Source organism: Loxodonta africana, chromosome 11 (genome assembly GCF_030014295.1).
Source record: "Loxodonta africana isolate mLoxAfr1 chromosome 11, mLoxAfr1.hap2, whole genome shotgun sequence".
Classification (NCBI taxonomy): Eukaryota; Metazoa; Chordata; class Mammalia; order Proboscidea; family Elephantidae; genus Loxodonta; species Loxodonta africana.
Window position 1 is genome coordinate 25,745,662 of NC_087352.1, and position 27,762 is coordinate 25,773,423.

Below are 27,762 nucleotides of genomic sequence, written 5' to 3' on the forward strand. Positions count from 1 at the left end.
TGGGAGACATTTTGCTGTTTAGAAGAGACAGGTGTATTGGGAAGGCTCCCTCTGCTCTCACTTTCTGCTTTTAAACATTTTCCTGTGAAAACATGATGCTTGAAGCTGCTGCAAACATTTTAGAATCAAGAGGGGAAAACAGGACCTCAGAGAATCTGATCCAGAGTTCTGACAACACTACGCTATTAGGCCAATTCTGGAACTGCCTCTTCCTTAATACCTTGTGATGTATGAAAAATAAACCTTACTGCTGAAGTTACTTTTAGTTGGGTATTTGTAAAATTGCAGCCAAAAGGATCCTAAATGAACTTCAAAATTTATTATGATTCGTAAATGTGGTCTAAAAATACCTACTTTTTTGAATTTGGCATTTTCTTTGTGGCTAAGTACTTTTTTTTAAGTACAGGATTGATGTTTGTGGATATTCCATGAACACTGAAAAAGAATATGTTCTACTTTTTTAGGATACAGACTTCTAAATTATTAAATTAAGCCTGTGGTTATAATGATATTCCTCATGTTCCTGTATAATTTTGTATACTGAATCGTAATTTTTTAAAGTTGAATTTTTTTAACCAAGATCTTGAATTTCCAGAGATTTCTGCTTTCTAATTTATGTTTTCTGACCTTTAAAGACATACGACTTAACTATTCTTTATGAATCATACCTTTTATCATTATATCTCTCTTTGTCTAGTGCGGGGGTCAACAAACCAAATCTGTCCTGCTGCCTGTTTTGTAAATAGCTTTATTGGAACATAGCATGCTCATTTTTTTTTACATATTGTCTGTGACTGCTTTTGCACTACATACATGAAGAGTTGAGTAGTTGCAACGGACACTGTATAGCCCGCAAAGCCTAAAATATTTATTGTCTGACCCATCACAGAAGAAGTTTGCCAACCTCTGGCCTAGGTTAATCCTTTTGGTATTTATTTCCACACTGTGTAATATTAATATGAATGACTTACAGCCTTGTTTGCCTGGTTTGGTTTTGCCCATCCATTTATTTTCAACCTTGGTCACATTTAGTTGTTTCTTAAAACTCAGAATATGAATCTGTCTTTTAATAGGGCAATTCATACTTCATTTAGTGTAACAGTTCAATTTTATTCCTTCTCTTTTACATTGGGTGTACTATTTGTTACCTTGGTCTTCCCCTTTCCTCATGTTGGCTGATCATTCCCTGTTTCTCTTGCTAAATTGGAACCTCCCTGTGCTTAGGGTAGTGGTTATCTCTCCATTCTTAATAATCATAATGTGAGCAGAATGAGATAACTGTTGTACTTCCTCACCCACCATAAATCTTATTGCCATTCTCTTCTAAGCAGAAATCCTTGCGTGTTCTTTCCCTCCATTTTTTTTTTTAACATTTCCTCCATTTCACTAACCTAATGAAAACTTAGTCTAAAAGTATTAGCTTTGTTCCCATTTCAAGGTGCCTTGATGCTTACATTATTTACTGCCAGCCCCACTCATGATTTCCATTTAAACTTAAATATACTCTGAGAGAGTTCTGCATGTGTATTACATTCATTGCTGGCCACCGTATCTTTTCATTGTTTTTCCTGTCTTGAGGTGACAGTTTTTTATTTCAAATGCCATTTAGGTATTTTCTTGGGTGTTTATATTTATCTCAATAAGGGTAGACAGAAACCCTGGTGGCATAGTGCTTAAGAGTTATGGTTCTTAACCACACAGTTGGCAGTTCGAATCCACCAGGCGCTCCTTGGAAACTATGCGGCAATTCTACTCTGTCCTATAGGGTTGCTGTGAGTCAGAATCAACAGTAACAGGTTTGGTCTTTTTTTTTCTTTTGGTTTAAGGGTATATAGCTGTATACTCTGAATCCTTGTATTGCCAAAATTTCTTTCACCTTCACAAATAAATTGTATCTTAGGTTGTTAGAAGATTCTTGTAGTTTCTTCTCTGTAATCTATTGGTGCCACTTCAATGAATTCTGGCTTCTGATATTCTTGAAGAGCCCAATGCTATTCTGATTCTCTTAGCTTACCTAAGTGGATTAGTTTTCTATTTCTGTTGTAACAAGTTACTACAAACAGTGGCTTAAACAACACCAGTTTGTTACCTGGAGGTCTAAAGTCTGAAGTAGGTCTCACTGGGTTAAAATCAAAGAGTCAGCAGGGCTGTGTTCCTTTTGGAGACTAGAAGAGAACCTGTTAAGCTTTGTGAGGCTGCCTACGTTCCTTGGCTCGTGGCCCCCTTCCGTCTTCAAAGCTGGCAATGGCTAGTCGAATCTTTCTCGTATCACATCACTCTGACACTGACTCTTCTGCCTTCCTCTTCTACCTTTAAGGACCCTTGTGATTATATTGGACTCACCTGGATAATCCAGGATAATCTATTTTAAGGCCATCTTAATTATCCCTTGCCATGTAACCTAATATCTTCATAGGTTCCTAGGATTATGACATGGACATCTTTGGAGGGCCATTATTCTGCCTTCCATAGTAAGCAACTGTTTCAGTCCAGGTACGTGCAAAAATTTCTTTTTTTATCCTTGGAATTCAGGAATTTAAGCAGGATATGCTTAGAAAAGCTTAGGTCTTTTCAGCCCAAGAAACTTTTTTCTATATACTGTTTAATTAGTATTTCTCTATGGTTTAAAAATTTTAAAATTTTGATTAAGCAATATGTATATCCTCATGATTCAAAAACTTGAAGATGTAAGAAAGGTATGTGGTAAAAAGTCCTCCTACCTTTGCCCCTTTCTGCTCATTATGTGAACAGATCTCTATCTCCTGGGGCTTTGGTTCTCCAAGTGTGAGATTCAGCTTTTCTATGCCTAACCCATGTCTTCTTTCTAGTATCAGTTGTTGTTGTTAGGTGCTGTTGGTACTATGCACAACAGAACAAAACACTGCCCGGTCTTGCATGATTCCCACAATCATTATGGTTGAGCCTATTGTTGCAGCCACTGTGTCAATCCATCTTGTTGAGGATCTTCCTCTTTTTCGCTGACCCTCTACTTTACCAAGCATGATGTCCTTCTCCAGAGATTGATCCCTCCTGATAACATGTCCAAAGTGTGCGAGACACAGTCTCGCCATCCTTTCTTCTAAGGAGCATTCTGGTTGTACTTCTTCCAATATCAGTAATCATAATTAATAGCGAATCTCTAGGCTTTGCTTATATTACATTATTTCATTTGATTCTCAGAACAACCCTGGAAGTCAGGATTTATTTCCGTAAGAGAAAAAATAAAACTGAGATGGAGAAAAGTTAAGTGATCTGCTGAAAAACACACAGCTAGCATTGAGCAGCTGAGTTAATATTTTCACTCAGATGTGTGTGACTCTTAAATCTCCTTCCATCAGAACACAGTGCTTGCAGGAAAATGCTCCCCATCTGCTCCGCCGTCTTCCCATCAACAGAAGGAAATGAATGACGACTAATTGTGCGGGTTAGGACAGACCCAAGACAGGCTACACCATAATAAGAAATTGCTTTCCATCTTTTAAAATCTTAAGCTGATTTTAATTTTTTTTTTTTTTTTCCCCATAATATGCCTGGGTTTCTTTAAACTTTCCTCCAGCTAAATTTCTTTGTTCTTTACTTCAGAACTTCAGGATATGTTCAGGGAAACATGAAGTTATTTTCCTATTTATAAACAGGAAAAGTAAACCCAAAAGAGGCTATTCTCACACACACATTCCACAGGCAACCAGAAACCCAAATTCCGATGATCACATTCATGCATACACAGACATGCGTCATCTTAAACTACAGTTTCTAAACAACCCCCAGTCACACTCTTACACAGGCACAATCAGCAAAAATGGTTATACCAACCTTCACACGTAACCACAGTTACACGTTCTGCAACATGCCATCTCCCACTCATGTCACATACAAAGCCATAGTCGGGAGGCCTCCTCACATGGTCACATTATCAGTGTCAGAAACCTATTAACCAGGCACATGCTAAAGGTACACCCAGTTACTCTATTACTCTCATGTATCCACTCACTGTGCCTCCCAACACCCCCTACCACCACTCACTTCTCACAGGCAAACCACTTCACACAGACTCATGCTCTGTCACACACAGGCTACCCCACACCTCATATTCAGAGCAGCAGCATGCAGGGCAGGTATGAAAAACTCAAGTACCACAGGCGCAGAAACTCACAAAATAAAGTCCTGCTGGAAGCCCAAGGTTGAGAGGCCTCCTGGATGTCCTGATTCCAGGTGTGACTACATAATGTACCAGACTACACTTCCCAGAAACCACTGTGGCCATGGTCCAATCACCACCCAACTCCATCTTCCCAGCATTCCACAGGCCCCCAGCTGCCTCTATTCCACTCTGGATTACATTTCCCATATCATTCTCAGATGTAATGTTCCCAACCCTCAAATACAAATAAAGATCAGATTTAAAAAGATACTGATAATAAAAGGCAACGATAATGAAAACTTTTGTAAATGAGGTATTTAACTTATGCCAGAACTGACTTAAGATGGAGTAGTCAGGGGAACAGAACAACTTTTAGTCTACCCTTATTCTATTTTTTCTCAGCTCTCCCTCCTTTATAGGCTTGGATCAATGTTTCTACCCAAAAAATGTAAGTATTTTCTAAAAACAGCAGTTTATTGTGTTACCTTTCAGTGATTTTCTTTGACTTGTTCTTCTTGGTTTTGATGTTTATTTGTTCCTTCTTCTCTTTCATTTTTTAATATTTTTTCATTTTCCACTTTGAGTAAGGCTCTCTGCTGTAACCTGAGTCCTAAAGTTAAAAAAAATAAAATTCAAAAAAGGGGGGCAGTAATAAGGTACTAAGAAGATTACCAGCCAACAGACAAGCTGGAAAATGTCCATACATAACCTCCTCAAAATAAAGTCTCCATAAGAGGAATTCAAATCAGAGGCTCTCCCCAGAATGGTAACTCTTCACATCAAAGGGAGATTATGTTTGGAGAGGGCACGTTAGGAAAAGAGGTCTATGCCTACATTGACTATAAAAATCCTGTTAACCCGTTGCTGTAGTGTCAATTCCGACCCATAGCGGCCCTACAGAACAGAGCAGAACTTGCCCCATAGGGTTTCCAAGGCTATAAATCTTTATGGAAGCAGACTGCCACATTTTTCTCCCATGGTGCGGCTGGTGGGTTGGAACCACCAACATTTTCAGTTATCAGTCAACTGCTTTAGCCATCAGGGTTCCTAGGAAGGGGGGGAGGGGGGCAAAACTAAAACGCCAGGGAACAAGTGATAGAATCCAATCCATGGAAACCTACACCATCACAGTCTATTCTACCACAAAATGTATTTCAGAGACATAAGGATGATAACCAAACAAGTGACATTGTATCCCACTAGGCTCTAACATTTGACTTGCTGTGGATGGAAGTCAAAATGCAAAAGGCAGTACATGTCAGAGATGGAATTTTCTTTCCTCTCATAAATGGGTTCTTAATTTCACAAAATAATTTCCAGTGTATAAATTTACGGTAATAGAACAGGTAGAATTCATATCATGTTATTTTTTTAACAGATGAAATATCTGCATTTTTATTTTGATACCATTTCAGACACCTAAGGCATTTGTTACTAAAATGCTTTTTGTTTTATAATAAAATCACATTTTACATGTGTTTATGAATATACATTGTTAGATATTTGCTTCTGATTCATTCTCAAAGTGTGATTGTTGTTGTCCTTAGGTGCCATTGAGTTCGTTCTGACTCATAGAGACTCTATGCACAACAGAACACTGCCTGGTCCTGCGCCATCCCCACAGTTGTTGCTATGCTTGAGCCCATTGTTACAGCCACTGTGTTAACCCATCTCATTGACGGTCTTCCTCTTTTTTGCTAATCCTCTACCAAGCATGATGTCCTTCTCCAGGGACTGACCGCTCCTGATAACATGTCCAAAGTATGTGAGACATAGTCTCACCATCCTTGCTTCTAAGGAGCATTCTGGTTGTACTTCTTGCAAGACAGATTTGTTTGTTCTTTTGGCAGTCCATGGTATATTCAATATTCTTCACAAACACCACAATTCAAAGTTGTCAGTTCTTGTTAGGTCTTCCTTATTCATTGTCCAGCTTTCAAATGTGTAACTGCTGGACATAATTAAAATTTTATTTTAAAATTTAAACTTTTAATTAAAATTTTTTTAATTGAAATGTTATCTAAATATTAAATATTTTAATTAAAATATTCTTTTGCTACATTAAATAGAAAATTCATGGCTTACTATTTTATTGCACTATTCCTGTTGAGGATGACCATTTTTCCCTAAGATTGTCTGCTGGTTATAATTGCTTTTTAAGATCTGCTTATGTTTTTTACCTTCTATCCACTGGTACTTATTTTAAAAAAATAATTCCAGCCAGTTCTAATGTGCTCTTTTGTAATGAATATATTCTTTGTCACATTTTCCTCAAGTGCTTTGACTACACATTCATTTCTGCTGTTAAACATTTTTTAAAAGTTTGTGTAGATAGATTCCTTTAATTATTATCAATTCTAATCTTAGGCAGAAATCTGGCTTTCCGAACTTCATATGTGATCATTGAACAATTTCTAGAATTGCTTTTACACACTATTCTTCTCAGTAAGAGATGACTCTAAAGTTCCCCACATGTCTACGTTCTATACTCAGAGTTTTACATGAGTCTTGAAGCCAAAATATTTGGAATGCTGGCAAAGTAATTTTCTGGGAATTATAATGTAGTTGGCACTACATAGAAAAGTGGAAAGGATGGTTCGGGAAAGTGAATGAGGGAATAAACAGAAAGGGCCCGTGTTGGAAGGAAGAGGAACAATAAAAAGCAGGGGAAGGTATAAGTCAACAACTTCTGAACAGCTTGGTTGACAAGGGGCTGAGCTTTACAGAAGAAGGATGGGCAGGAGTGGAGGTATTTGATAATCTGTAAGGGTCAAGCTTTTGCAGCCTCAGCACCGCTGACATTTTGGGCCAGATGATCCTTTGCTGTGGGTAGGGAGTCCTATGCATTGTGGGATATTTGGCAGCATCCCTGACCTCTACCAACCACATACCAATCATACTCCCCAGCTGTAGCACAACAAAAAGTCTCTAATCCCCAAGAAACCCATTGCTGTTGATTCAATTCCAACTCACAGCAACCCTAAAGGACATAGTAGAACTGCCCCATAGGATTTCCAAGGCTGTAATCTTTATAGAAGCAGACTGCCATATATTTCTCCTGTGTAGCAGCTGGTGGGTTCAAACTGCCAACCTTTCAGTTAGTAGCCAAGTACTTAATCACTGCACCACCAGAGCTCCTTAGACTCACACTAAGGCTATAATACTCAAGACAGTGTGTAAATGCTGAAAACACACACAAATGGACTGATGGAACAGAACAAATTCCAGAAATACACCCAAATATAAATGGTTAACTAAATTTTTTAAATTGTGGTAAAATATATATATGTATGTATACACACGTGCACACACACACACACACACACACATATAATTTGCCAGTTCAGCAATTTTTACATGTACAATTCAGAGACATTATGTTCATCATGTTTTACCTCTATCCTTTTCCAAATTTTTCCACTACCATTAACAGAAACTCAGTGTCCCCTAAGCAATGACTCTCTTTCCCTTCCTTCCCTCCTGCCCTTGGGGACCACTAAAAAGCTTTGGTCTCTATACATTTTGCCTATATTATATAAGTGGGATCATACAATATTTGTCCTTTTGTGACTGACTTATTTCACTTAGAATAATGTTTCCAAAGTTTATCCATGTTGTAGCATACATCAGGACTTAAAATCTCTTTATGGCTGATACTATTCCATTGTATATACCCACCACATTTTGTTTATCCCTTTCATTACCAAATGTTAATTTTTTTTTTAATTTTGGTGCTATATGTTTTCACTGATGGAAGGCATGCTGATTCAAAGACCAATTCAGAATTTTTTATATGAGTTACAGATTTTGAGATATAATTCCAGGCATCACATTATTACCAATGGGGCCTGGCAGTAGGAAATATCTGTGATGTGAGTTAAGAATAAAACTTTTTGAATTAAAAAAATTTAATTGACAATTCGTAAAATGAGGAAAAATATGGATGCACCTGGCAATGTCTACACGTTATTCTTGTGTCCTTTTTTAAATTATTCATGAAACTTCATAACTTTATGGCATAATGCATAAAGGCACCTGGCAATGCCCATACATAAGTTTTGTTCTATGCTTCTTTATAGTGCTGCATTGTCCACAACCCCTGCTAGATGTATCCAATAGAAAATGCCTCCCATCCTTTTTGAGCCATCTCATCTGGCATCCCAGTTTTTTCTGGCTTGTACAGTACCCAAAATGAGGGTCTTCCTCTTTTGTCTTTTTGGACACCTAGAAAACTGCCTACTGAGAGCCAAACTTAAGGATAGTTGATCGCATTTTCCTCAATGGAAAATGTTCCACATTACAAAGCTGTTTACAATGGCATTCTAGCAAGGTCAATAAGAAAAAACAGCAATCAATGCCACCATTTTAGAGAATGCCTTCTTATCGCATACCTTTTATGCATCTGATCAAAGTGGTACACTCCTCCCATAATGCTGTTGTATGTGGCAACTGCTCTTGGGCAACGGATTTTAGAGGAACCGTCTTTGTTCTGTTGACTTCAGTTGTTTCCAGTGGACTGTGAAGCATTGACAAAACTGCCACCGGTTTACTGTCCTGCTACTTTATAGCTCACATACATCGTTTCATATAACGTATATATCCTCCGTGCTGTAAACTATCCTTCCTCCTCAGCATGAATTACTCTCACTGTGCCGACAGCATACAGTTCCCTTGCCTCCAGCATACTCATTAATTTATAGGATGTAAAAAAATTATCAAAGGCTATGAGCCTCTGAGTACCGAACCATGGCTGACAGAGCCCTACCACCACACTCTGTCCGAGGGATAGAGGTGAGTTATTGCCTATGTCTTTTTTTCCATGATACATATCAAAGTTAGACACAAAGCCAGTTTTAGAGTCAGCCAAACACCACACTTTGTACCCGTGTTTGACAGACTTCATGGGCATGTATTGTTTTATTATCTCCCCTTGAATGGCACCATGCTTTCATTGACTGCCATGACACTTGATGGCACATACATCTCCTTTAAGCCACTATTGAGCGTATCGATAAATTGATGCAATTTGCGAAGCCTCTCATAGCCTGGTTCTCCTTTTGCCACAGCTTTTAAATTGTCATTACAGTGTATGTTTTCGGTAAGTTTTATGAATCTGCCTTTACTCATTATTTCTTGAATCAAAACAACACCCAGGCCAGGGTCAGTGGGCCAATAAATACTTGCATGCTGATAAGACGTGTCTTAGTCATCTAGTGCTGCTATAACAGAAATACCACGAACGGATGGCTTCAACAAACAGAAGTTTATTCTCTCACAGTCTAGCAGGCCAGAAGTCAAAATTCAGGGCACCAGCTCCAAGGGAAGGCTTTCTTTGTCAGCTCTTGGGGAAGGTCCTTATTATCAATCTTCCCCAGTCGAAGAGCTTCTCCATGCAGGAACCTCAGGTCCAAAGGACATGCTTTGCTCCCGGCACTGTCTTCTTGGTGGTATGAGGTTCCCATGTCTCTCTGCTTGCTTGTCTCTTTTATATCTCAAAAGAGACTGACTCAAGACACAAACCAACCTTGTAGATTGAGTCTTGCCTCATTAACATAACTTCCATTAATCCCACCTCATCATCATAGAGATAGGATTTAAACACATAGGAAAATAACATCAGAGGACAAAAAGGTGGACAATCACTCAATACAGGGAATCACGGCCTAGCCAAATTGATACACATATTTTGGGGGGACACAATTCAATCCATGACAACGTGTATACCCATGAGTATATGCACAGCAATAAATGCCTTTATTTCCTCTATGGAATTAGGCTTCTAGTTTATGCAGAGACTTGCAATATTCTTCCCTCTAAAACATTTGATGCACTCCTGGGTCCTACAGAGATTAGTTTGGCCCTTTATAGTCTCCAATATCTCTCCTGTAAATACTGACAGGAAATAAGCTATTTCTCTTTCTGACTCTTCCAAGTCAGGGTAAATTTGGGAAAGCATACCAGCCATGACACTTTCCAAAGTAGGAGACATCCTCAAACCATTCACCTGTATCATCACCACCTAATCCACCCCCGTCCTCTGCTCCATCCATCACTTCCTCACCTCTGTCTATCACGGCATTGTTGTTCTCACCTTCAGAACTTGACTCAAGTTCAGTATCATTGCTGAGGTCAAAAGATGAATCATTATCAGCAGCATCATCAGAGGTATCATAGTCAGGCAGAGAAAAATATATCCTATTTCTTCCTCGATGCTTCTAAATATCTTTGCCATTTCTACAACAGAGGGATGCACCAGAAGAAAACAGTTGTTGGTCCCACAAAACTAGGGTAATTACTACAGCATAACTCCAAACAAACACAAGAATACACTATGGGGGATAACTGTCTAAGTGAAGCCTCCTTCCCAACTACATGAAACCAGAGAAATTTTTTTTTTCTCTCAGGAACATTATTCCAACTATACATCTGCAATACTTCAAAAAGCAGGACTAAAATCTAAGAATCAAGATAAAAAGCAGCCGTTGAACATTGCTGGAGAGCTCACAGCTGTGCAAGCTACCAGCTACACATGGAAGCAATGACTGGGGCCTAGGAGTGAATGCCAGGTAAAGAAAGCCCTATAGGAGTCAGTCTCTTCAAAATTACCGAAGCGATGCAGTTTCCCTAATTCCAAAGCCATGACTTACTATTCAAAGGCAAGACAAGTAGTCCTGGAAGACTGCAGAGCAAAACTCCAAACCTGACCGTACAGAAGCAGCAACCCCTGACCACAATGAATGGAAGCCAGGAAAAGATGGCTGCTATGTATGAATAAGAACTAAGAAAACACATTCTCCTAACAAGGCAATTCTCATGAAAACTGAGTAGCAGAAAAACATAGTATCATTATCTTGCAAAAAAAGAAGAAACAAGCAAAAGTTTACAAAACAAGCACATCCATGAAGCATCACCTAATTGAACACCCCATCTACACAATGAGGCTCCAACTCTGGGCTGCTGAGCTTCATATATTTCAAAAGGATCTCACCTTGCCGTTAAATGCCTTAGAGGTACAGGGGCATAAAGCAGCCGGCACACTGTTTATGCCCATGGTAATGAATGTGTTATCAATTCATCTGTTGGTGGACATTTGGGTAGTTTCTACCTGTTGGCTATTGTGAGTAGTGCTGCAATGAACATTAGGGCACAGGTCTGTCTGCATTCCTTCCTTCACTTTTTTTGGGTACAGGCAGTCCGTGGGTTACAAACGAGATCTGTTCCTAAGTGTGTCTTTAAGTTGAATTTATAGGTAAGCAGAAAAAAGTACATACAGTTCTTATTTAGCATCACTTAGTCAAATGTTTATCTTAGTGTATAGTATATACCTTTATTTACCCTTCTATGCACATAAAGCACGTTGAGAAACCCTTCCCAATACACTAAAATATCTTAAACATAATAATACAGCAATAATAATAGTAACTACACACACTATTGTACTGAAGAATCTGTGTATGTGTGTATAGAGTACTTTAAAAAAAAATCAAACAGTTCTTAATACAGTTTAAGACCGCTGAAGCGCAGTTTTCACAAACATCACAAACTAGTGCGTGCATTCGTTACGAATCACTGTATTTAACTCAAGTTTTTAATAGGCTTTATAGCAATCTATTCTTAAGTACGAGTTGTCTGAAAGTCAGATGTTCTTAGCCCAGACTTACTGTATATACCTAGGATTGGGAGGTTAACTAATTTTTGAGAAAGGTGCCAATACAATTCAGTGGAATAAAGACATTTCAAAGAATGGCAGTGAAACTGTGCGTTTAGAATGTGTTTGATGTTAACTGTCACTCCAAGGGGGGAGGAGACAGAGTAATCCCACAGCCCAGATTGTGTATATTGTCCCAGATGGTAAGTCACACTTAAAGCACAAGACACAAAAATGGAAATAACTTTATTACTCGCTGGTCCTGTCGGTACACAGCAGGCCCATCGGCCACACACAAGGCAGTGGATAGAGAGCGAGTGCAGACCTGCAGCGTCTTTATTGTAGAGTCTAATGACAGAATAAAGGAATTTTTGTGAGATAAGTGACCACTGGTCCTTCTGAAACTAAAAAGTAGGTAGGAAAGGCAGGTGGCTATGGAAACTAAGTGGGGCAGCTCTGGGAGCTGAGATGTGGAAAATTTGGGTGTTTTCAGTAGCATGGTTATCTGGGGTACAACTAGCTCCAGTGGGGTGTCGTGTACCAGTGAACAGGTGAGGAAGGGATTCAACCTGGATGCCAGGACATCATCTAAGATGGAGGCTGGCTAATACCATTACAACCTCTCACCATCCACAATAAATAACTTGAAATAATCTGACTGTAAAAGTTAAAACTACAAAATATCTAAATAAAACATGCAAGAATTTCTATGTAACCAAAGATGGAAAAATATTTCTTAGAATACAAAAAAGTACAATAAAAGAAAAATGTGATAAATTAGATGTGATCAAATTAAACTTTTCTCTTTGGAAATCATTATGTGAAGGAAAAGGCAGGTTACAAAATGGTAGGAAATGTCTGGAAATCACATGTGGCAAACAAAACTTATAAATCAATACTAAGAGAGAAATTAGTTTTAAGAGAGAAAACCCAATTTTTAAAAATTTTTTGCTGATTATTCAGCAAAAGACTTCAACAAACACTTCACAAAAGTTGATCTAGCCAATACGTTCAAGAAAGGATTCCCAACATCAATATCAGGAAAATGCACATGAAAATTGCAATGAGGTAAACTACTTACAAACTAAAATAGATAAAATTAAAAAGAATGACAGTACAAAGTATTGGCCAAGATGTGGAACAAGTGGAATATTTTGAGTTTTTTTTTTTTGTTGTTGTTAGCATTTCCCATTAAATTCTCTGTAATATCAAGGTTCTGCTGCTATTCAGATGGTGCAGGACCAGGTAGTGTTTCATTCTGTTGTACACAGGGCCGCTGAGTCAGAACCAACTTTATGGCACCTAACAACATCATCATCATCAAGTAAGGTTATTTTTTCTACCTAAGGGTCAGAGTCAATTTATGCTACTTGTTACCAAGATCTCTACTGATAGTGAACTATTTAGAGTATTAAGATTTCAAAGTCCAGCTAGGTTTTAATATTCTCCAGTATGAATTCGCTGATGTCGAGTAAGGTGTGACCTGCATCGAAAGGACGTCCCACATTCTTTGCAATCAAAGGGTTTTTCACCAGTATGAATCCTCTTATGTTGACAAAGTGATGAAGACGTGTTAAAGGCCTTCCCACATGCGTGGCATTCAAAGGGTTTCTCTCCACTATGTGTTCTCTTATGAGTAACAAGGGAAGAACAGGTACTGAAGGCTTTCCCACATATGTGACATTCGTAGGGTCTTTCTCCCGTGTGACTCCTCCTATGAACAATTAAACCATATCTACAGGTAAAGGCTTTTCCACATTCCTTACACTCATAAGGTTTTTCACCAGTATGAATTCTCTTGTGTAGAGTAAGCTGTGTGTGCTGGGTAAAGATCTTCCCACAGTCCTTACAATGATATGGTTTTTCTCCAGTGTGAATCCTCTGATGTTCAATCAGGGAAGAGAGGCGTACAAAGGATTTCTTACACTTAATACATTCATAGGGTTTTTCTCCAGAATGAATTTTCTGATGTCTAATAAGCTGTGCATTTTGAGTGAAGGCGCGGCCACATTCCTTACACTCATAAGGTTTCTCGCCAGTATGAGTTCGCTGGTGATCAATGAGGGATGAGGAACGGCTGAAGGCTTTTCCACATTCACTGCATTCATGGAACTTTTCTCTAGTATGAGTACTCTGATGCTGAGTAAGATGTGTCATCTGACTGAAGGTTTTCCTACATTCTTTACATTCATAAGGTTTCTCACCTGTATGAATTCTCTCATGCTGGTTAAGGTGTGTCCTCTGATTGAAGGATTTACTACATTCCTTACACTTATAGGGTCTCTCTCCTGTATGGATTCTCTGATGTTGAATGAGAGCTGAATGACGTTTAAAATATTTCCCACAATCTAGACACCAGTTGCATTTTTGACCTCTTTGACTTCCAAGGTGAAATTGAGTATGGTGGCAGTAAACATTCCCATATTTCCTACATAAGCTTCTTGTACCTTTTATCACCATGTCACAATGAGATAATACTTCATTAATATCCTTTTTTGTAGATAACTCCTTAATCTCCACACTTGACTCACTATCTGAAAACAGCAAGAAAACAAGGCAAAGAATAAAGGCAACTTGAAGAGTGTGTTTTTTGCACTTTCAATCTTGCTTTTAGGACTATTCTAGAGACGAAGATAACAGCTTTTAATAACACAAGAATGTATATTGAGATATTTTTATATTTGACATAGTTAAGTATTACTAATAATTAATCATGGTATATCTACACATAGAGTATTACTCAACTACTAAAAAAGGATAAACTTCAGCTATGTCTTCTGACCCGCAAGGATGACGTAGTGATACGAGCAAGTTACATAATGGTTGAGCTGCACATCAATTTTACAAAACAAAAAAGGTAAATGGTAGTTGTGTGTTTGTGTTTACGTATATGTATGTACAAACCTGCATGCGGCCTTGGGACACAGGCTGAATCTCCAAGAAAAAAAAATTGACATAACACAGGAGAAATCTTAGGATTACAGTATAAAACAAAGCATATAATCCAGGGCAGACAGGATATGAATTTTTAGTGACAAAGACATTCCAAAATTAAAGAGATCATTATGTCAACAGTAAAAATAAGATGTAGTGACAGCAGAGGGGAAAGAATTTAGAGTTTAAGAAAACATAATACCAACTCACTTATTGACATAATTAGGATCTAAAGACCAGATTGTTATGTGAAAATCGGTGTTAGGCAAAAATGGAGGGGTTTTTGGTTTTCAGACCATGCATTTTTCCCGTTTAGAAAATATGATCATGGATAGTTAACAGCTAAGATTTACTGATGTGCTCATTACTATGATGAGTTTGGTTATGGATTATTCCTCTGCAGAGGAAGCTTGGAGGAAACAAAGCTGGATAAAGCCAGCTGTGTGACTGTGTGACTGGAGCTTAACTGGAGCTTAACCGCTTCACCTTACTCCTGTGCTGGCTCAGAACCTCCCTCTTAGAATTACCTCCAGGGCTCCACTCCTACCCCTGCAAGGCTTGTGTTTATGACCCTGGAGCCTGCTCTGCCCTCCAGGCCTGGCGAGTCACTGAGGCTCAGGGCATCCTGTGGGGGCGCTGGGACTTTGGCCACGCACTTGGCCCCACGGAAGCGAAGGCTTCAGACCCAGTTCAGCTCGCTTTGGGATGTCATTAAACTTTCACACATTTCTTCCGAACACCCTCTCCAATTCCTTTCTTCCCTTCCCAACCTACAGTAATTTTGAGCTGCAGCGTCTCAGGCCACAAAGGAGCTGGGAACCCAGAATAGATGTCTGCTGGCTGAGTACTGCCTGCGTGTTTGTCTGGAAGCTGTGGTGCCCCCGCTGGCAAGAGGGAACAGAGGACACAGGACAGTGCTACCCAACTTACCAGAGGCTGCCCAGAGACCCTCCTCAAAGGAGGGGACACTCTGCAGCTGTTGCTGCCACCCACCGACATGTTAATATGCAGATTTTTTACTATTGTCATAAATGTGAAATGTTGAATAACAGGACAGTCAATAAGTGAGGATTAAGTGTATCATGTAGGATTACAAATACCAGGACGGTATCACAAGAAGGCTGATAAATGTGATAAAAAATTAAGGAGGTATCAGGATTTTCCACAAAGAATAGAAATGGTGCCCTTCCAACCTATATAGTTACTGTTTAGTAGCTGAAGGCAGGTAAAAGGTGAGAAAGAAAATAATAGAAGTTGACAAATTAGAAGAGAGCAATGGGTTGTTATGCTGCTGTTGTTGTTAGGTGCCGTCAATTGGTTCTGGCTCATAGTGATCCTATGTACAAAAGAATGAAACGTTGCTTGGTCTGTGCCATCCTCACAATCCTTCCTATATTTGAGCCCATTGTTTCAGCCACCGTCAGTGCATCTCCTTGAGGATTTTCCTCTTTTTCACTGACCCTCTACCTTACCAAGCATGATTTCTTCTCCACTGTCTGGTCACTGGTACACAAGACAAAGTCTTACCATCCTTGCTTCTAAGGAGCACTCTGGCTCCTTCGACAATTTGTTCATTCTTCTGGCAGTCCATGGTATATTCAATATTCTTCGCCAACACTGTAATTCAAAGACATCAATTCTTCTTTGGTCTTCCTTATTCATTATCCAGCTTTCGCATGCAATGAAAAAAAAAAGTTTTTTTTTTTTTTGCATATGAGGTTGCTGAAAATACCATGGCTTGGGTCAGGGCCACCTCAGTCCTCAAAGTGGTATCTCTGCTTTTTAACACTTTAAGGAGGTCTACTGCAGATCTGCCCAATGCGACAAACACGTCATTTTGATTTCCTGACTGCTGTTTCCATGGTGTTGGTTGCGGATCCAAGTAAAATCAAATCCTTGGCAACTTCAATTTTTCAACACTCATCATAATTACTGAATATACCATGGACTGCCCCAAGACCAAACAAATTATGTCTTGGAAAAAGTACAGCCAAAATGCTGTTTAGAAGTGAGGATGGTCAGACTTCGGCTCACTTACTTTGGACATGTTATCAAGGAGGGACCAGCCCTGGAGAACATCATGCTTGGTAAAGTAGAGCGTCAGCAAAAAAGAGGGAGACCTTCAATGAGATGGACTGACACAGTGGCTGCAACAACAAGCTCAAATATAGCAGCGATTGTGAGAATGGTGCAGGACCAGGCAGTGATTGAATCTATTGAAGATAGGGCTGCGGTGAGTTGGAACCGACTCAATGGCACCAAACAACCACCACCAAATGTGTTGATTCAAACTCAGTATGTTCTGTCCTTTGCAACATAGCTTAATCCTCCAAATAGAAATGTACAATTTAAGAGGAACTATGGATCAGTCAAAACAAGCGATTTTTCAATGTTTTCTTACTTTAATATTCCAGTCTTATTTTAGTCACCTCTTCTTCCAGGATAATGAGGTCCTGGAATATATAACATGAAATTTTTTTGTTGGTTTATTTTAATATTTTATTGTTTTAGGTGAAAGCTTTCATGGCAAATTAGTTTCCCCTTTAACAATTTTTATACAAATTGTTTCATGCCATTGGTTACAATTTTTACAATGTGTCAGCATTCCCATTATTTCTATTGTGTTTGTTCTGTTTCCATTGATACAGCTTCCCTTCTCCTCCTTGCCTCCTCATCTTTGCTTTGAGCAAATGTTGACCATTTGGTCTCATACAGTTAATTGTTTAAGAAAGCACATTACTCATAGGTGATGTTGTTTATTTTATAAGCCAATGCATTATCTGGCTAAAAGGTGACCTGCAGAAATAGCTCCAATTCTTAAGGCAACAGTCTCAAGGCTTCCTCTAGTTTGTACTAGTCCAGTAGGTCTGATCTTTTTTAGGATTTTGAGTTTTTTTCTACATCTTTCTCCCATTCTATCCAGGATCTTCTATTGCATCCCTGGTCAGAATGGTCAGTAGCGGTAGCCAGGCACCATCTAGTTCTTCTAGTCTCAGGTTAGAAGAGACTGTGGTTCATGTGGGCTGTTAATCCCGTGGACTAGTTTCTTCTTTGAGACTTTGGTTTCTTTCATTCTCTTGCTCCATATGCCTAGAGACCAATAGATGTATCTTAGAAGGCTGCTCGCAGGCTTTTAAGACCCCAGACGCTATTCATCAAAATAACACAGGAATTTCCTCTTTTCCTACTACACCGATTACCGTCGGACCCTATACAGCAGAAGAGAACTGCCTAATAGGGTTTCCAAAGCTATAATCTTTACAGAAATAGACTGCTACATCTTTCTCCTGTGGAGCAGCTGCTGAGTTCAAACCACTGACCTCTGGACTAGCGCGAAGCACTTTAACCACTACACTACCAGTACTCCTCTCTTTTCCAATTACCGAGCAATAAATCTTGCTGTTATTCATAGGCAATCCATTTCTTTCACGTCTTAAGCCTCTATTACCAAAACGCATATGAAATACACATTCATCTCCATTGTGAATTTCTACTCAGGTCCAATTATACCTTTTTACTTACACTTCAAGTTACACCTTAATTCTAAAAAAACCAGTGCCATCAAGTCGATTCCGACTCATAGTGACCCTACAGGACAGAGTAGAACTGCCCCATAAAGTTTCCAAGGAGCGCCTGGCAGATTCGAACTGCCAACCATTTGGTTAGCAGCCATAGCACTTAACGACTACACCACCAGGGTTTCCTATGGTTCCTTAATAAATGCATCAGAAACGTGCTCTATTTTCTCACTTCCTATAACTTATCACCAAGATTCTAAATGAAAACTCTATTAACACCCATAAATCAAAACATCCAACTTCAATCCTCTAACTATAGTTTCCACTTTGCACAAGGTTCATAGAAGCAAGTCTTAATTCTCCCACAGAAACATAAAGCCACTGCAAGGCTCTATAATTTCAAACAAACCTGAGGCATGCAGATTGAGTTAACATAGCAGACCTGAGACTGCTCTCCTTAGAAAGGCCTGCTTGTAAGTTTGGCCCTTGACTGGCATTAGGGACTGAACTGTGCCCCCCAAAATACGTGTTGTAAATCCTAACTCCTACACCTGTGGCTGGAACCCTGGTAGCTCGGTGGTTAAGGGCTACAGTGAGCTATTGCTGTTAACCAAAGAGATGGCAGTTTGAATCTACCAGCCACTCCTATAGCTATAATGGAAACCCTGGTGGTGTAGTGGTTAAGAGCTATGTCTGCTAACCAAAAGGTTGCAGTTGGAATCCCAAGCTCTCCCTGGAAACTCTACGGGGCAGTTCTGTTCTGTCCTATAGGGTCACTATGAGTCACAATCAACTCAATAGCAGTGGGTTTGGTTTTTTTGGTTATGGCTATAATCCCATTTGCAGATGGGCTTTCTTTGCTATGCTAATGAGCAGTATTAGCGTAGGGTGTGTCTTAAATCAATCTCTTCTGAGGTATAAGAGAGCAGATTAAACAAGGAAGCACAAGAGAGATGGGGGAAGATGGACGCCACACCACATGAAGATCACCAAGGAACCAATGAATAAGGACTGTCCCCCAGACCTGCAGAAAGAGAGAGCCTTCCCCTAGAGCCTGTGCCCTGAATTCACACTTCTAGCCAACTAAACTGTGTGAAAATAAATTTGTTTGCTAAGGCCACCCACTTAGGGTATTTCCGTTATAGCGGCAGTAGGTAATTAAGACAAATGGCCTCTGGGAGAACTTTCGGGGGAGTTCCCACCATCCCCAGAACTGACAGATGGCTCAGTATGTCTAAACTGTACAAACCGTTCGGGTTCTGCTGAACAGCTGCTTTCCATCTGGGAGTCTGGAATTTCAGCACATACCAGGCAAAGGGCACTTCAGTGACAAGCCTCCGATAAAATCTCTGGGCACTGTGTCTCTTATGAGCTTCCCTGGCAGACATCTCATACATATTGTCACAATTTCTAGCTAGAAGAATTAGGCCCGTCCTGTGTGACTCCATGGAGAGAAGACTCTTGGGAGTCTGCACCTGGTCTCCTCCAGACATAGCCTCCTGTGCCTTTTCCCTTTCCTGGTTTTGTTATATACCCTTTCACTATAAATATCATAGCCTTTGTGTAGTAATGAAGTTAACCTTGCTCAAAGAGAAGTCTGACCTTTGCCCTCAGTTCCTGGGAGATCATCTGTAAGCATTGAGAATGTTCTACCTGATAAATGTGTGTTTATATGGGAACCTTTGGCCATGCCAGATAGTCTAACAATGTACTTTATGGTGGGGGCTTTGGGTCAAGCAGCATCAGCTCAACTTGTGGAGCGGCTGTAGGCTGAGGTCATGTGAGCAGTCAACCATGTCTGCAAGACAGACCCCCCCGATGAAGACTGGACACCACGGCTAAGGTGAATTTCCCTCATTGGCAATACTCCTGCATACTGTCACACATCACTGCAGGAGGTACTAACGCTGTTCCTTACTCCACAGTGAAAGAACAAGTGGAAGTTATGCACGAGGAACCCTCCTGGCCGCTACCCTACGTTTCCTTTGTTGCCTGATTTTAATGAGTATTATTTCGCTGCAACAAATTCTGTGAGTATAACAGCTCTTGTGAGTTCTGTGAGTCCTAAAAGATTACTGAACCTGAGGGTGGCCTTGGGGACCCCCAAGCTTACAATTGGTGTCAGAAACGAGGGAAGTCTTGGGGACCTCCAAACTCTAGTCAGTTCAGAAGCGAGGGACGTCTTGGGGACTATTCCCTTCCTTCGCAGCCATGAATAAAACCATATATTGAGTCCTGTGCATACACCTCATTAAACATCGAGCATGTGGGTCCTTTGGAACAAATGTATTAACCAAATGATCAATGAATATGTTCTTTTCCTCAAGCAATCAGACAAGCACACAGATCATTTTACAGTAAAGAAAACAGCAATATCAAAGAATGGTGTTTGGTAAAAACCCAGAATCTTACACAAAACCAAATGTAAAAAGGATAAGCTGGTGAGAAACAGGCTCCAGAGTTAAAAGGAGCCTTCTATAGACAAGAAAGAAAGGCTCAACTGCAGTATCTGAGGCTGGAGGCATTTCTAGAAGTAGATATAAATGCCAGCAATAACAGCAAATAGTGTTGCTTTAGGGGCTCAAACTCAAGAAGCCTCAATTTCTGGACGTGTCTGAAGCATGTGAAGGCAGCATGTTCCAGGTCTCAATTAAGCTAATCTATTGTGTGGTTTTAAGACTTCAGGAGATATTTTTGGTTTAAGGTTAAAAAATTATCTCAGAGCAATTTTTTCAAGGGTTCATCCAGACTCCATGGCTGCAGAAAGTCTGGACTCCATAAGAATTTGAAATTCTGTTCCTTTTGATCAGGACTCTGCTATACAATCTTCAAGTAAAATGTTCAATAATGCTAGCTGGGCACCATCCAGTTCTTCTGGTCTCATGGCAAAAGAGGCAGTTGTTTATGGAGGCAATCAGTCATGCATTCCATATCTTCTTCTTATTCCTGACTCTTCTTCTTCCACTGTTTCTCCAGGCAAATACAGACCAATTGTTGTGCCTTGGATGGCAGCTTGCAACCTACTACATCTCTCGTATCTTAAAGGTGCGTTGCCCTCTAGGACCAGCTGGCCTTTGATATATATCACTTACCTCTATTTGGTTCCCCTTACCCACCTGGCCATGGGCTTTTTGTCTCTTCTTTTTCTGTCACCCAGAGGATTTTCCCACACTCCAATAGTGAAATCATATCAGGCTTAGAAATGCAAAGTCCTGTGAAAATAAGAAGAAGAATTGGCCATGCTGTGGTTGTTCAAGAACTTTGACATCGCAACATCATAATCAGGATAGAGACCATTATAAAACAACAGATAAGAAAGTCCAGAAGAAACGTGTAACAGATTGGATAAAGGAATCTGCTCATTCTGATTTTCACATTCCATGGAAATTTAGAACCTCGCCAAAGATTCCCAAAAGAAAACACACCCAGCAACAGATGCTGACTTAAGAGTCAATGTACTGACCAAGTGAGACAAGGTTCCAATAGTTCTCCAACATCACAGCCTTGTACAAGTCTCTCTGAGCAGGGTTCAGGAATCTCCACTCATCTTGGGAGAAGTCAACAGACACATCTCGAAACGTCACCAATTCCTGAAATGGCAAACACTTTCTTAAAAGAGCCCAGGTGCCTTCACAGTCCTTGGTTGAAGGATAAAGAACTGGAAGTTGGAAAGCACGTTTAAGGAAGTGATCCGAACTTTCTCTCACAAGAGCTGCTTAATTAAACCATTAAAGAACAATAATGGAAAATACCATTTATTCACTGAGACTTAAGTACAGTCAATACTTAATAATGGGGGAAAGTTCGAGATAAACGGGATGATTAAAAAACCAAACCCTAAAAAATGTGTTACTTGAAGATTACGTATACCCATGTATTCAAAACTACTTTGTAAAGAGTGAGAATTATTTCTTTAGTCTTGTTGTTGTGTGCCATCAAGCTAACTGTGACTCATAGCGACCATATATGACAGAGGAGAACTGCCCCATAGGGTTTCCTATGCTGTAATCTTTACAGAAAGGAGCTCTGGTGGTGCAGTGGCTAAGCCCTCAGCTGAAAACTGAAAGGTTGGAGATTAGAACTCACCTTCCCCTCCACGGCAGAAAGATGTGGTAGCCTGCTTCCATAAAGATTACAGCCTTGGCAACTCCATGAGGCAATTCTATTCTGTCTTTTAGGGTCGCTATGAGTTGGAATCAATTTGACAGCAACTAGTTTAGTTTTTTTTTTTTTTTAAATAATGTTTACGGTAGCAGATCGTGAGGTCTTTTCTCTTGTAGAGACACTGGCAGGTTCAAACTGCCGACCTTCTAGTTAACAGCCAAGTACTTAGCTACTGCGCCACCAGGGCTCCTTTTCTGTAGACTTACATATTCTTAACATTAGCAGACACTAACAGTGTTGAAATCTTTAGTGTGACCATCAGGATAACTCACTTTTTTGCTAAAACAAAATGTAGGCCCATTCTGAACACAAGACAACAAACAAATTCATCTTCAACTTCCACACATATGGTCATGTGTTACACTGATCCACAAGCCCCAGTATTCACACCCTTCTGGAGTCCCTTCTCCTCGAATCTGGGTTGGGCCTACAAATTGCTTTAACCAACAGGACTGAGTAGAAGTAAGGATGTACCAGTTCTGGTCAAAGCCTTAAGAAGGCCTGGCATCTTCTGTTTGCCCTGATGGGAGCTGCCATATGAGAACTCCAGCTATCCTGCTGAAAAGACTACATGAAGAGGCCCGATGGAGAGCAGGAAGTTCTGACGCTACATAGGAGGACACAGAAGAACCCATCTGACAGCAAATCCAGGGGGCCCAGCTATTTTAGCTAAGTATCAGACATGTAGGGAGTCCTGGTAACACAACAGTTAAGCACTCAACTGTTAACTGAACGGTCAGTAGTTTGAACCCACCAGCTGCTCCACGGGAGAAAAAACCTGGTGATCTGCTACCATAAAAATTAAATCAAAACCACTGCCATTAAGTTGATTCCAACTTACAGCAACACTACAGGGCAAAGCAGAACTGCCCCATAAGGTTCCAAGGCCATAAATCTTTATGGAAGCAGACTACCACATTTTTCTCCCACAAGCAGCCCCTGGGTTTGAACCACTGACCTTTTGGTTGGTAGCCAAATGCTTAACCACTGTACCACCAGGGCTCCATCTGTAAAGACTGCAGGCTAGGAAACGTTATAGGGCAGTTCTATTCTGTTCTATAGGGTCACTCTAAGTTGGAATCGATTCAACAGCACACAACCACCATCAGCCATGTGAATGAAGAAGCAATTGTGGGCGTTCCACACCCAGCAGGCGTCGCATGGTCACATCAGTCATTCCCATCCTGCCCGGTCTGAATCCTAAGAATAAAATGGTCCTTGCTCTAGATACTTTGTTTTGGGTTAGTTTATTATGCACCAATAAATATTACAGACAACATGACTCTGAAAACTGTAGGAAATGTGTTATTATTTCACCATCTTAAGTTTGACACCAAGGGAGTCTGTGGGTGTTTTGGATGGTCTGTCAGGTACCACCCGAGGAAGCGAGACTCACACAAGAAGGCCAGAAAACAACTGGAATTTAGTACTCACAGGTCCCCAGAGAGAAAAGGAACATGAAGGAATTTTCTTGAGTGATGCAGATTTAGCCTGATTTTAGTGGTGGTCACATGGGTGTAATCAATGGCCAAAACACACTGAAATGCGCACTTCATATCTGCGCTTTTTATTATATGCAAATTACACCCCAAATAAGATGATAATATATAAAAATACCAAGAGAGTGATGGAAGCATTGGAAATTGGGGAAAATAGGATAAGACTGGTGGCTAAAAAAGCCACAAGCACAAATATTTCATATTGTCAAAACAAAACACTGAGAGCAACCAATATTAAATGGTAAAACAAAATTTTTTTTTCCTGGAATGATGGTTATATGATTGTTGAAATATTTATTTTATAGTTTTTTGCTTTTTGAACGTAATTCAACACTTTCATGAATAGCATGAGTCATCATAACAAATACGTGTCTATATTTAATGGGCTAAGAAAGAAATTCAATCTGATTGTACTTTGCATGGAATTCCTGGGCCCATGCAACCATGTTGCATAGAACCCCACTCCAGGAATCATAACCAACCCACCCATCTTCATCCTTGTTCCTCATTTACATAAAACTATTTAGGGGTTTCCCTGAATTCCACATATGAAGCCTGATTCCTGTTCAAGCTGTCCAACCTCCAGCTGGGGCCCCTTTCCACTCTAGGATCCCACGCTTCATCTTTCACTGGTGCTCTAATAAATGACCTCGTTAGCCTGGACTCCCATGCCTAACACATCAGTCACAATCCTACTCCTGTCATTGTCCAAAGACAGGCAGTACCATCAATAGGACTGAGTGCAACCAATGTCATTTTCTGTCTTGCTTCCTTTCACTCCCAAGGCTGCAAAGAAGGTCAAAGATGACTGAGGAATCATCTCTAGTTTACAAAGACGACAGTCCCCGGATAAAGACTCATCTTTTCCTCCAAAAAACATATTGTTGACCCCAAAAAGTGCTTAGGAGACTGGACACAGTGGAGATTCAGAATGACTGACTGACTGAACAAATGAACACTTGAAGCACAGGAGACAAGCACTGAGAGAGGGAGTCAGGCTGTCTGGGCCACCCCTTGTAGCTCTATCTCTTGCTGGAATGGGTGGACTTACGTGGACTTTGTCCTTGTGTTAGTTTCTACTACCAAGCAAGTTTCACAATGAGTAGAGTAGGTGTTCCCAGGGCTTAAGAAATAAGATGATGTTGCAGGAAACAAAGGTTAAAAAAAAAAAACACTTACCCATGCCATGGCCGATCCCCACATTGTTGGGCACCAATCGTGAGGAAGAACAGAATCCTTAGAATGCAGAGCTGAGAAGGAAGCAAACTTAAGAGACCAGGCTCCTGAACCCACTGCTACCTTCTCTCAACCATATTCCTGTACAAACTCCAACAGAAAAAAATTTCACTATCAAAATGCAACACTATTTAAAGTGTAATGTTTGTTCCCAAATCTGTTGTTGTTGTCAGCTGCCAGCTGAGTTGATTCCAACTCATGGTGATCCCACATGTTGCAGAATAGAACTGTGTTCCATAGAGTTTTCAACGCTGTGACCCTTCAGTAGCAGATCTCCAGGCCTGTCTTCCAGACTATGCTGGGTGGGCTTGAAGTGCCAACTTTTTGTGCTTTTTAATGCAGTGATTAACCATTTGCACTACCCAGTGCCTTCCAGAATATGTAACAGGGCCTTCTTCAACATCTTAGTCACTTATTTATTCCAAGACAAAATCAACAGTACAAATCAAAATGGTTTTAAAATACTTCCTATGCACAAACAGGAAACTATGGTGGTGTAGTGGTTAAGAGCTACAGTTGCTAACCAAAAGGTCGGCAGTTTGAATCCACCAGGCACTCCTTGGAAACCCTATGGGGCAGTTCTACTCCGTCCTGTAGGGTAGCTATGAGTCGGAATCGACTCAACGGCAACAGGTGTTTGGTTTGGACGCACAAACAAGGAGCCCTGACGGCGCAATGGCTACACTCTCAAGTGCTAACGGAAAGGTCGGTGATTCGAATCCACTATTGGCTGTGTAGGAAAAAAACCTGGCAATCTGCTCCCAAAAAGATTCAAAACAAAACCCAAACCCATTGCCATCGAGTAGACTCCAGCTCATAGCGACCCTGTAGCACACAATAGAACTGCCCCATAGGGTTTCCTAGGAGCGCCTGGTGGATTGGAACTGCTGACCTTTTGGTTAGCGGCCGAGCTCTTAAACACTGCTCCACCAGGACTTCAAAAAAATTACCGACAAAAAAAAAAAAAAAAACCCTATGGGGCAGATCCACTCTGTCCTATAGGTTGCTATGAGAATCTACTAGAAGGGCCCCATCAAACACACGCGCAGACACTCTGGTGTCGCTCTTTCACAAATGTCAACAAATGTTCATACACACACCCTCATCCACACCTGCAGTCTCACAATTCACAGGCCTAGACGTCGGGTCCCTCCGCAAAGCCCCGCAGCCACTAATCTCTCGGCCAGCTACCTCTCCCCGCACCAACCCCAAACTGCGGCCACTCCTCGCCAGCATGTTACAAACCTTCATACAGCCCAGGCCCCGCGGGGCTTTCAGAAAAACATTCCAAAAAACGGAACTCCTCAGCTCGATCGAGACAAGGCCCCAACTTCCGGCCAAACCGGAAGCGCCTCCCTAACCTCCCAGCAGCGCCCACGCACCCCGGTGGCCGCTGGGAGTCGTTCAAGACTACATGTGCGCATGTGCAGCCCTACGACCTTTGTCTTAGGTTCCAGAATCCAGAGCTCGCTGTCAGTTAGGGGAGACGGCTTCGGTAACGACGGGCGGGCGCGGGGCGGGGAGTGTCTGGGTTGACAACCAAGCCCGTCCGCCTTTAGGCATAGAGGACTGGGCGTCATCTCTGTGTGTCCTGAGCTTGGGAGGAGGGGCTTTCAGGCTAAATAGCGCGCATGCGCTTGTGGGGGCGTGGCCTCAGAGCCGTGCGTCGCATTTGTGGGAGAAGGGGGTTAGAAAAATGACTGGGACGTCGAGGGATCACTCGTACCGTTGTCGTTGGGGCAAGGCTTTGTGCCCGCGGCAGCGTGTGTAGGAAGGCAACCTACATCACGCTGCTTCTTTGTAGAGGAGTTAAAAGTCACCTACAGGTACAAGCTCCACTCGGTGGGCCATTGTGGTAAGGCATGAATGTGGAGGTGTGTGTCATAAATTTGTGGTGGGGTTGTTCGTTGCCTTCGCGTCAACTCCAACTCATGAGGAACCCATGTGTGCAGAGTCACAAAAACCCAGTGCCGTCGAGTCGATTCCGACTCATGGAGTAGAACTGCCTTATAAGGTTTTCAAGGCTGTGACCTTTTGGAAGCAGATCGCCAGGCCTTTCCCAATATAATGTGTGAGAAATGGTTTATCAGAATAGTTTAAATTTGTTTTATTGTTTTAAATTAAGTACCTATCGTATGTTTAAGGATTGTGCCTATTTCTACTATTTGTCCAGCTTTTTTTTAAATTAAGGTTTTAATTTATACTCCCAAATTGCAAGTTTTTTATATACTAGGGTTAATAACCATTTTTTTGTGATATATTGTAGCAGAAATACCACAAATGGTTACCTTTAATAAAGAAAAATTTATTCTCTCACAATTTAGGAGGCTAGATTTCCGAATTCAGGGTGCTGGCCCTAGGGGAAGGCTTTCTCTGACTGCTCTGAGGGAGGTCCTCTTCTCCTTTCAACATCTTTGGGCCCAGCGTTGCTTGGAGATCTCCATGTGTTTTGACATCAGTCTTCCCCCTGGGTCTAGGACGTTCTCAGCGCAGGGATCCTAGGTCCAAAGGACATGCTCTGCTCCTGGCTTTTCTTTCTCGGTAGTAGTCAGGTCCCTTTCTCTCTACTTCCTTCTCTTTGCTTTTAAAAGGTGATGTAGGCCACACCCCAGCGAAACTCCC

The 27,762-nt window shown here is 40.8% G+C and overlaps 1 protein-coding gene across 1 annotated transcript; it reads right to left on the reverse strand.

The window, feature by feature from the left end:
* Positions 1-7,632: 7,632 nt before the first annotated feature.
* LOC111749574 (zinc finger protein OZF-like) lies at positions 7,633-26,379 on the reverse strand. The gene is made up of 6 exons (XM_064293196.1): positions 25,084-26,379; positions 21,705-21,831; positions 21,358-21,453; positions 17,721-17,813; positions 15,498-15,607; positions 7,633-14,384 (listed from the first exon to the last, which is right to left on the reverse strand). Exons 1-6 carry the CDS (start codon positions 25,105-25,107, stop codon positions 13,227-13,229), a joined length of 1,608 nt encoding a protein of 535 aa, XP_064149266.1. The 5' UTR covers positions 25,108-26,379; the 3' UTR covers positions 7,633-13,226.
* Positions 26,380-27,762: the final 1,383 nt, after the last annotated feature.

Coding starts and splice junctions, on each gene's coding strand:
- LOC111749574 (XM_064293196.1), bottom strand. CDS start 25,107: ATGTGGGGATCGGCCATGGCATGG. Junction 15,608..17,720: donor TGAACCACAGTCTCTTCTAA/CCTGAGACTAGA, acceptor CCCTCTTGCCAG/CGGGGGCACCACAGCTTCCA. Junction 14,385..15,497: donor CGCTGCAGCTCAAAATTACT/GTAGGTTGGGAA, acceptor CAAGATTGAAAG/TGCAAAAAACACACTCTTCA.